The 10,078-nt window shown below is 44.4% G+C and overlaps 1 protein-coding gene across 5 annotated transcripts in view; it reads left to right on the top strand.

The window, feature by feature from the left end:
- glyctk (glycerate kinase) overlaps window positions 1-5,362 on the top strand; it is a 39,743-nt gene extending 34,381 nt beyond the window's left edge. For all 5 annotated transcript variants that reach the window (XM_072472951.1, XM_072472947.1, XM_072472952.1 and 2 more), the window contains exons 4-5: window positions 1,800-1,975; window positions 4,296-5,362. In XM_072472951.1, coding sequence (XP_072329052.1) covers window positions 1,800-1,975; window positions 4,296-5,204 — 1,085 coding nt within the window. In that variant the 3' untranslated portion in view covers window positions 5,205-5,362. The remainder of the gene's footprint in view (window positions 1-1,799; window positions 1,976-4,295) is intronic.
- The last annotated feature ends 4,716 nt before the right edge of the window (window positions 5,363-10,078 follow it).

Here is a 10,078-nt window from a genome sequence, read left to right on the forward strand (position 1 = left end):
AGTTAATAGAATTGTAAATAGTTACAAAACGCTGTACGGAGGTATTACGGTACCTCCATAACTATAATCTACCATGTTACCATGTTGTAGTATCAGGCCACCACCCCCGCCGGACTCCTTTTTAACAGGGGGTGAATGTGGTAGTCTGTGTAGAGGTATTACGGTACCTGGTAATGCCGGAACACCATTGGTAGATATTGTATGCTTCCTATTGGTCAAGCTGTATGGTAACTCCGCCCTGCTAGGTGGGGTATAAGAGCCCGTGCCGCCCCAGCAGCCTTCATTCTGTACCTGAGCTGCTGGGGGAAACATCTGGCTTATTAAAGCCTTCAGTTGGACTACAACCTCGCTTTAGTGATCATTGATCGTGCATCACTCCACATGGACAGTGACCCAGAGCCGGGATCGAACCAGGGACCTCGGTGCCGTGAGACAGCAGGGCTAACCATTGCATCACCCTCCTTTATCCTCTTTATATATTGGTGCAATCTATTAACCAATTAAAACTCCAATTCCAACTTATGAACCAGGGAACGTTAACTCTGTCTGAACAAGAGACAGAGTCTCTAGATTCATGCATATCCTGTACCTTGTGGGAACTTAGTGACATCATCACTATGCGACCATCTCCCCATGAATCCGGAAAGCTGTAAAGTGCTAATTCGAAAGATGAGCTGCTGCTCCTTGAGAACTTTACAGCCTTCAGGACTCAACATTGTATTCAGCACTTCCTTGTGCTCCACGTGCAGCTGCATCTTTCAAAATGATGTGGGTGCTTGCTTCTGACTGCATTCTCGTAAGGTATTGTCACCTGCACTGGCATTCAACACTGAATACTGTCTTTTGAGTGCCACGCTTACAGAGGAATCCTGCATTCCTGCTTTTTCTGTCTGGTTTATGTGGTGGTCACCTACCCTCTCTCCCCTGATCTCTGTACAGCTACGGAGTGATCACCTTCTGAAACATTTGTCAGGAAGCATTGTTGGGATTTATAAATAAGGTATAGATTTAGTGAGTTTAATTTAGTGTTTCTGGGTAAGAAGGGTAAAGCTAGTTGGATTCATGTTAAACAAAGGTGTTTGTATGCATGGGGATTTTTGGTTTAGAATTTGACAGCACAGAAAGAGGCCCTCCGACCCATCGTGTCTGTGCTGGCCACCAAACACCTATCTATTAGCCATGATCTTCGTGAATGGTGGAGCAGGCTCGGGGGGCCTACTCATGCTCCTAGTTCTTATGTTCTTATGTACTATTCTCATCCCATTTTCCAGCACTTGGTCCTCAGCCTTGTGTGCTATGGCGTTTCAAGTGTTCATCTAAATGCTTCTTAAATGTTGTGAGGGTTCCCACCTCGACCACCATTTCAAGCTGAGTTCCAGATTCCCACCACCCTCTGTGTGGAAAGGGTTTTCCTCAAATCCCCTCCAAATCTCCTGCTCCTTAGCGTAAATCTATGCACCTAGTTATTGGCCCTCTACTAAGGGAAAGGTTTCTTGATATCTTATTTTAAATAAAATTTAGAGTACCCAATTATTATTTTTTTCCAATTAAGGGGCAATTTAGCGTGGCCAATCCACCTAACCTGCACATCTTTGGGTTCATTTCTTATTATGTATTGCAGTCAAACTTTTCATGTTTAATGAATATTTTTCTTGTTGTTAACAACTAACTGGCATTTCTGTGGGTTGTGGGGATGAGAACCAAGCAGACATGGGAGAATGTGCAGACTCCACATGGACTGTGACCTGGGGCTGGGATCGAACAATGCCTATAACAATTTTTTACAATTGTTTCTTTAGGAGGGGGGTCAGCTTTATTGCCAGCTCCGATCCCCCCCATCACTTTGGAGGAGAAACAATGCCTGACCAAACAACTTGCTGCTAAAGGGGCGACAATTCAGGAGCTCAACACAGTCCGCAAAACACTCTCCCTGTTGAAGGGTGGAGGATTGGCTAGAGCTGCCCGTCCTGCTCAGGTCTGTATCCGCTTTCTGTTTCTTGACTGAGACTTTGTTGATCGTGATACTTTAAATGAGATTGCAATCAATTGGCCTTCATCCACACTAGTGTTAATCAACATGTCACATCTGACTCAGTGGCAGCGCTTCCACCTCTCCAGAAGGTTATGAAATCAAGTCCTGAGTACATACCCCAGTGCAGTACTGAGTAAGTGTTGCATTGTCAGGAGTCCTGCCTTTCACACAAAAAGGAGACGTGAAAGTCCCTATGACACTTTTCAAAGAGGAGCAAGGGCGTCTCCCAAAATACTAACCAACATTTATCTCTAACCCAGCATCACTACAACAGATTATCTCATCATGTTTGTGCAATTGGCTGCAGCATTTCCTACAACAAAGCTTACAGTTCAATATTATTTCATTGGCTGCAAAGCATTTTGAGATGCCCTGATGTGGTGAAAGGCACTTACTAAAGTTGTTCTTCTTTTGTTACCATGGTGAAGAATCCAAACCCCACCCCCCCTGACCCTCACCGATGACGTTCCTTCATGCAATGTCATAGTTCCAGTCGCTTGTCTGTTCCAAATAGTGGATCAAATTGCTTCTGCCCTATTGCCTTTAGACACAAAGGATGATATCAGAAGCCACATTGCACAAAGGCCCTTCTCCAAACATTGGCCATTTGTAAGTCACGGCCATGAGTGTCAGCAGGCAACTGAATTATAAGGAGGAGGGAGGCACGGTGGGGGCATTCTGCCTGAACTCAGGGCAGCACGGTGGTGCAGTGGTTAGCATTGCTGCCTCACGGCACCGAGGTCCCAGGTTCGATCCCGGTTCTGGGTCACCGACCGTGTGGAGTTTGCACATTCTCCCCGTGTTTGCGTGGGTTTCGCCCCCCCACAACCCAAAGATGTGCAGGGTAGGTGGATTGGCCACGCTAAATTGCCCCTTAATTGGAAAAAATGAATTGGATTCTCTAAATTTATTTAAAACATAAAAATGCCTGAACTCATTGTCAGCTGATGTCTAAACATATGAATTTCACAGCAGGAAAATAATGACGAGTAGGAACTTTTCCTTCATTCCCAAGTCCTCACAATCTCTGCCAGCACCTTAAATCTCCAATCACTGAACATAACCTCACTTTAGTTTTCCATTAAAGCACTGCATGTTCAGAAAGTCACCACTAGAGCAATGATTTCTTGCGAAAATAAAAACTTTTTGTTTTTTAACTTGATTCTTTACCTTTATTTAGAGATACATGTCCCTTAGTTCCACCATTTCAAGGAAGCTATTCAACCCGAACCATAAAAATATTTACCATGTACCTCCTGTGATTTTGCTTATGTCTAAGTGATAGCCCAAACTCATGGGCCAGGGTCTTACGACCCCTCCTGCCCAGCAGGATATTACAGTCCCGCCGAAGTAAATTGTAATTCAAATGGCCCACTCCAGCCGAGGAGACACGCCATGGCAGGGCCGTAAAAACAATCCCATAACTAAGAGCCCTTAGCTTAGTTACCATTTCGGGGCACTTATCCAGGAGCTTAATTTCCTTCACTGTGTACAGAGAGGCCAAGCTGGGCACACTTAATCAAGTGCAAACGTTAACAGTTTTACAGTGTTTTAAAATCAACTCAACTGTACAAGTTGAACATTTATTTGTTTTCCCTCTCACTGCGTTGATATTATTAAGGAGTAGAAACTGACAGATTATATTTGTCTTATTCATCAGGTGAATCAAGGTAACTGTGAAAATCTTGCAGTTCATTGCAATCACTGGGTGGTAATTCCAGTAAGAGCCACCTAGGTGGCAGTCAAGAGCAGGGATCAAATTTACACCTTTGTAGCTTAAACGTTGCTGAGTTCATTTCTAGCGCTTGTACCATTTTACTGACATCAACTAACTCAGGGAACAAAGCCGATGTGCTGGGATGTATGATGCAGTGCCACAGCATGTATTGTGCTCACCCGCTTAGCTTAGCTTAAGGATGTCTCTGTTGATGGATTATGAACTAATTTAATCACAGCAAGTTTAGTAAACAAACAATATTTATATATAGATTTTGTAAATATGTTATCTTGGCAAAATGAGTGAGAATATTGCCCTGAATCTAATCTCTTTAATCATATACAGTGAAATGCTGTTGATAAAAAGCTAATGATGTGATAATGCCGTTATGATCAGTGGTTGTATTAATAATTGGGATCATCTTTGGAGTTGGGACTCTAAATACAAGTTTATTAAAATTATTAAATTCGAACCCTTGTAATCAGGTTCAACTGTACAAGAGGTTGAAATATAGAGCAATATAAAGCATGATTCTTTATTTGGCAGGTGGTGAGTCTCATCATGTCTGATGTTGTCGGAGATGATTTGGAGTTTGTAGCCAGTGGCCCAACTGTACCTAATTCACAAAGTAAAGAAGACTGTCACAAGATACTGTCAAAATATAACCTGGCATTATCCCTGCCAGAATCTGTCAAAGTTGTTCTGTCTCAGCCCGGTATCAAAATGGACCGAGAGGAGGATTTTGCCCATGTATGTAATTTTATTGTGGGGTCAAATGCAATTGCCTTGGAGGAAGCAAAACGTAAATCAGAAAGCTTGGGTTACAACACTTCTGTCCTGTCTACTGTAGTCAGTGGAGATGTCAGGACTGTGGCCAAATTGTACAGTCTTTTGATTCGATATGTGTGCTCCGTTCTGGCAGCTGCCAATTCAAAAAATGTACATGCAAGCAAACTGAAAGATGAGATCCTGCAGATGGTTGGCAACATGGGGCTTCCTGACTTCCAACTGGACGGCTGTTTGGAGCTGTTGGAGGAGGCACAGAGTTTCAGAAGGCCAATATGCTTTCTGGCAGGGGGTGAAACTACAGTTCAGCTCCAGGGCAAAGGTAAAGGGGGTCGAAATCAGGAGCTGGCCCTGCATGTAGCCTTGGAGCTACACGGTGTGAAATCAGAGGTTCCGCAGGACCCACTTACAAAGCATGAAGTTGTTTTTCTTAGTGGCGGGACCGATGGACAAGATGGACCTACTGAAGCAGCTGGTGCATTCGCTTACACTGAACTGGTTGACAAGGCCTTTGGTGAAGGGCTCAACACGGAGGACTTCATAAATAACAATGACTCCTTTACCTTCTTTAGCAAGTTCAATAATGGAGCTGATCTAATTGTGACAGGCCTGACAAATACTAATGTCATGGATGTGCAGGCAATTATTATTCAACCCAAGGAAATTTAAGCCTTTAGCTAGGGGACAACAAATACAGCAAATTTTATTTCTCTAATTTCTAGGGATCTATAAACAAGAGACAGAATGTTGTTCTTTTGTCAGTCCTATTACTGCTACTGTATGTGAAACTAATAGATTAGAATAAACACTGCTCTATTCCTTGTCAATCATTAGTGTGTCAGCAAAAGGAACAAGGATGTATGTATGATTTTGATATGTTGAGCTCTGACATTATAAATTGATGCAGACAACCTTTGGATGAGAAGTGCCATAAACTAGCAACATTTGGGGGCCTATTCTTCAAACAAAGAAGTAAGCATTCCTCTCCTCAATGGTTTAGGAGCTAGCCAACATTTTGTAACAGAAAACATGATTGGGATTTTGAGGAGATGATGATGTGGTGGTAATCCAGAGACCCAGGCTACTGCTCTGGAGATATGGGTTCAAATCCCACCAGGGCAGCAAAGCCCACATCCCATGAATTAATTTTATAAAAACTTAAATTCAATGAATAAAACTGGAATTGAAAGTTAGTATCAGTATTTGTGACCATGAAAAAATCTTCAATTGTTTTAAAAACCTGATTCACTAATGTCCTTTCGAGACCTTACCTGACTCCAGAGCCACAGCAACATCTTAACTGCCCTCTGAAATAGTCTAGCAAGCCATTCAATTAAAAAGCAATGCGGGATGGGCAATAAGAGCTGGCCATGCCAGTAACACCCACATGCCATCAAAGGATAAAAAAAACATTTTTTTGTAATTATGGGTGTTTGTACATTACAGGCATTGATCCCTGGTAACACAAAACCGTAAGACATAGGAGCAGAATTAGGCCACTCGGCCCATCGAGTCTGCTCCGCCATTCAATCATTGCTGATATTTTCTCATCCCCATTCTCCTGCCTTCCAACTTGTTTCCTGCCTTCTCCCCACAACCCCTAATCCCCTTATTAATCAAGAACCTATCTAACTCTGAATGGATGGAATGGGAAATGGAAATGGATGAATGGAAAACAAGAATGGATGTGTATTTTATATTTGCAATTAACATACAATGTGTACAATAGAAGCTGAAAAGCAAACTATCCGTTAGTCATTCTTGGGACATAGGATTTTGGAGCCCCTTAGCCAGCAATACACTCATTTGCAGAATGGGGAATGAATACGCTCTTGTCATGTGATAATACATGGATAGAACAAGAAGGACTAATTTATTTTCGTGTTTTAATGTAGTCCTTCAGCTGAGACTATCTAACTAGAATTGCGATAGGTGCCTTAGATTCTTTTCCCACCCTTAATTGCCATCAATAACCCTTTCTGAAAGTGCATGCGTTGTAGACTGGATACGGGTGGCCCAGTATGAAAGGAGAGCCCACTCGACCTAATTTTCCTCTTTACATGTAAACACTGGCCACATGTCTACTGCTGCAGCTGAAACCATATATCAGCACAACTTTTAAGTCATTGACACGTTGGAAAGGTGGGCGGACAAGTGGCAGGTGAAGTTCAACGGGGAGAAATTTGAAGTGATTCACTTGGCAAAAGAAGCAGTAACAACTTTTTTTTTATAAATGTTTTATTGAAAATTTTTTCCCAAACAACAATTTTTCCCCTCTTACAAAGCAAACGCAACAATAACAATACAGAAATTTTAAACAATACACAAGTAACAAAACCCCTTTATCTTTGACCTAAACTAACCCCCCCCCCCCCCCCCTCCCCCTGGGTTGCTGCTGCTGGTCATCTGTCTTCCCTCTAACGTTCCCCTAGGTAGTCGAGAAATGGCTGCCACCGCCTGGTGAACCCTTGAGCCGATCCTCTCAGGGCAAACTTTATCTGCTCCAGTTTAATGAACCCCGCCATATCATTTACCCAGGCCTCCAGTCCGGGGGGTTTCGCCTCCTTCCACATGAGTAGGATCCTGCGCCGGGCTACTAGGGACGCAAAGGCCACAACGTCGGCCTCTTTCGCCTCCTGCACTCCCGGCTCTTCCGCAACTCCAAATAGAGCTAACCCCCAGCCTGGTTTGACCCGGGCCTTCACCACCCGCGAAATCACTCCCGTCACTCCCTTCCAATACCCTTCCAGTGCCGGGCATGCCCAAAACATATGTGCGTGGTTTGCCGGGCTCCCGCCACACCTCCCACATTTGTCCTCCACTCCAAAGAACCTGCTCAATCTTGCTCCCGTTATGTGTGCTCTATGTAGCACCTTAAATTGAATCAGGCTAAGCCTGGCGCATGAGGAAGAGGAATTTACCCTGCTTAGGGCATCAGCCCACATACCCTCCTCTATCTCCTCCCCTAGTTCTTCTTCCCACTTTCCTTTTAGTTCGCCCACCGACTCCTCCCCCTCTTCCCTCATCTCTCGGTAAATCTCTGACACCTTGCCCTCTCCGACCCACACCCCTGAAAGCACCCTGTCCTGTATCCCCTGTGTCGGGAGCAATGGAAATTCCCTCACCTGTTGTCTAGTAAATGCCCTCACCTGCATATATCTCAAGAAATTTCCCCGGGGCAACTTATACTTTTCCTCCAATGCTCCCAAGCTCGCAAAAGTCCCATCTATAAATAAATCTCCCACCCTCCTAATTCCCAACTGGAACCAGCTCTGAAATCCTCCATCCATTCTTCCTGGGGCGAACCTATGGTTGTTCCTGATTGGGGATCCCACCAGGGCTCCCCGCATCCCTCTCTGTCGCCTCCACTGTCCCCAGATATTCAATGTTGCCGCCACCACCGGGTTCGTGGTAAACTTTTTAGGTGAGATCGGTAGCGGCGCCGTCACCAGCGCCTCTAAACTCGTCCCTTTACAGGACTTTCTCTCCAGGGAAGCAGTAACAACTTGATGCCGCCAGTGTTGGTCTGGGATGTGCTGCCTCACAGTCTGGTGAAGGCAAGTGCCATGAGGGAATTAGACTGTATTCTGAAAATAATGAATGTGCAAGGTTATGGGGAGAAGGTGAGGTAATGGCAACAGGTTAATTATTCATTTGGAGAGCTGGTACAGATAGGATGAGCCTAATGGTGGCACAGTGGTTAGCACTGCTGCCTCACAACACCAGGAACCTGGGTTCAATTCCATCCTCGGGTGACTGTGGAGTTTACACATTGACCCCGTGCCTCCGGGTGCTCTGGTTTCCTCCCACAGTCCAAAGATGTGCACGTTAAACGAAGAACAATACTGCACAGGAACAGGCCCTTCGGCCGTCCAAGCATCTGCTGATCACGTGTGCTATCTAGACCAAACGCTTGTATCCTTCTATACCACATCTGTTCATGTGTCTATCCAGATAAATCTTAAAGGTTGCTAATGGATCTGCCTCAACCACCTCACTTGGCAGTGCATTCCAGGCCACCACCACCCTCTGTGTAAAAAAACCTCCCCCGCACATCTCCACTGAACCTATCCCCTCTCACTTTGAACTTGTGCCCCCTTGTAATTGTCATTTCCGCTCTGGGGGAAAAACCTCCAATTGTTCACCCTATCTATACCCCTCATAATTTTATAAACTTCTATCAGGTCACCCCTCAGCCTCCGTCTTTCTAGGGAGATCAATCCCAGTTTATTCAATCTCTCCTAGCTAATACCCCCCCATATCAGGCAAGTGCGGGTTCAATTCCCATTCCAGCCTCCCCGAACGAGCGGCAGAATGTGGCGACTAGGGGCTTTTCACAGTAACTTCATTGAAGCCTACTTGTGACAATAAGTTATTATTACATCCTGGTAAACCTTTTCTGTACTCTCTCCAAAGCCTCCACGTCCTTCTGGTAGTGTGGTGACCAGAATTGGACACAGTATTCCAAATGGGCCTAACCAACGTTCTATATAACTGTAACATAATTTGTGAGCTTTTATACTCGAAACACCCTTCCACTGCTACCCTCTGTCTTCTATGGCCAAGCCAGTTCTGAATCCATCCAGCTAGTTCACCCCTGATCCCATGTGATTTGATCTTTTGCACCAGCCTGCCATGAGGGACCTTGTCAAATGCATAGGTGGATTAGCCATGATCAATTGCCCCGACGAGTCCAAAAATTAGGTGGGGAAACAGAGATAGGGAAGGGGAGTGGGATCAGGTAGGGTGCTCTTTCGGAGGGTCAGTGCAGACTCGATGGACCGAATGGCCTACTTCTGTACCATAGAGATTCTATGATTCTAACGGCATCCTCCTAGGACATTATAATTTTGTGAGGACACTAACTTCAGCAGAGGATGATTAAGGGAGAGGACTAATAAATAACAGTAAAGTAGAATTGAAAAAATGCAACTGAAATAAAAAAACAAAATTTAAATGCTAAACAATACAAATTTAGATTGAAAAAAGTAAAACTGCACAAACTATAAATCACAATTTTAAACTTTTGGTAAAGACAATATTTATACAGCAACATCACACCAGTAAACATTACCACTCTATTTATAATATAAATTTATTTACACAGCTGCAATTAAACAGGTGAGGTCTTGTGATGCAGAGGTACCATCTCTGCCTCCGAACCAGAAGCTCCAGCAGTTCCTTCCGGCTAAGGAAGTTGTGTTCATAACACAGCCAAATAGGTGGAGGGTTAAGCTGTAAATTCTTCCAACACACACCAGTGGCATATGGTAAGAGCACAGGAGACCCCTGGCCAGCCAATGGGATGGAAAGAAAGTTGAAGCCTATTCTGTCCAAACCTTTCAAGATTTTCAGTACCAGAGCCGGGATCGAACCTGGGACCTCGGCGGCGTGAGGCAACCGTGCTAACCACATGCGCCACCGTGCTGCCCGCTGTCCAGTAATTGTTAATAATGCTGGCCCACTTGTATGAATGGGTAATCCCCATGTGACAGAAGTAGAAACAGAATTTCAGAAAAGGCTATTCTGCCTGTTGTGACTAA

This window comes from Scyliorhinus torazame, chromosome 13, assembly GCF_047496885.1.
Source record: "Scyliorhinus torazame isolate Kashiwa2021f chromosome 13, sScyTor2.1, whole genome shotgun sequence".
Classification (NCBI taxonomy): Eukaryota; Metazoa; Chordata; class Chondrichthyes; order Carcharhiniformes; family Scyliorhinidae; genus Scyliorhinus; species Scyliorhinus torazame.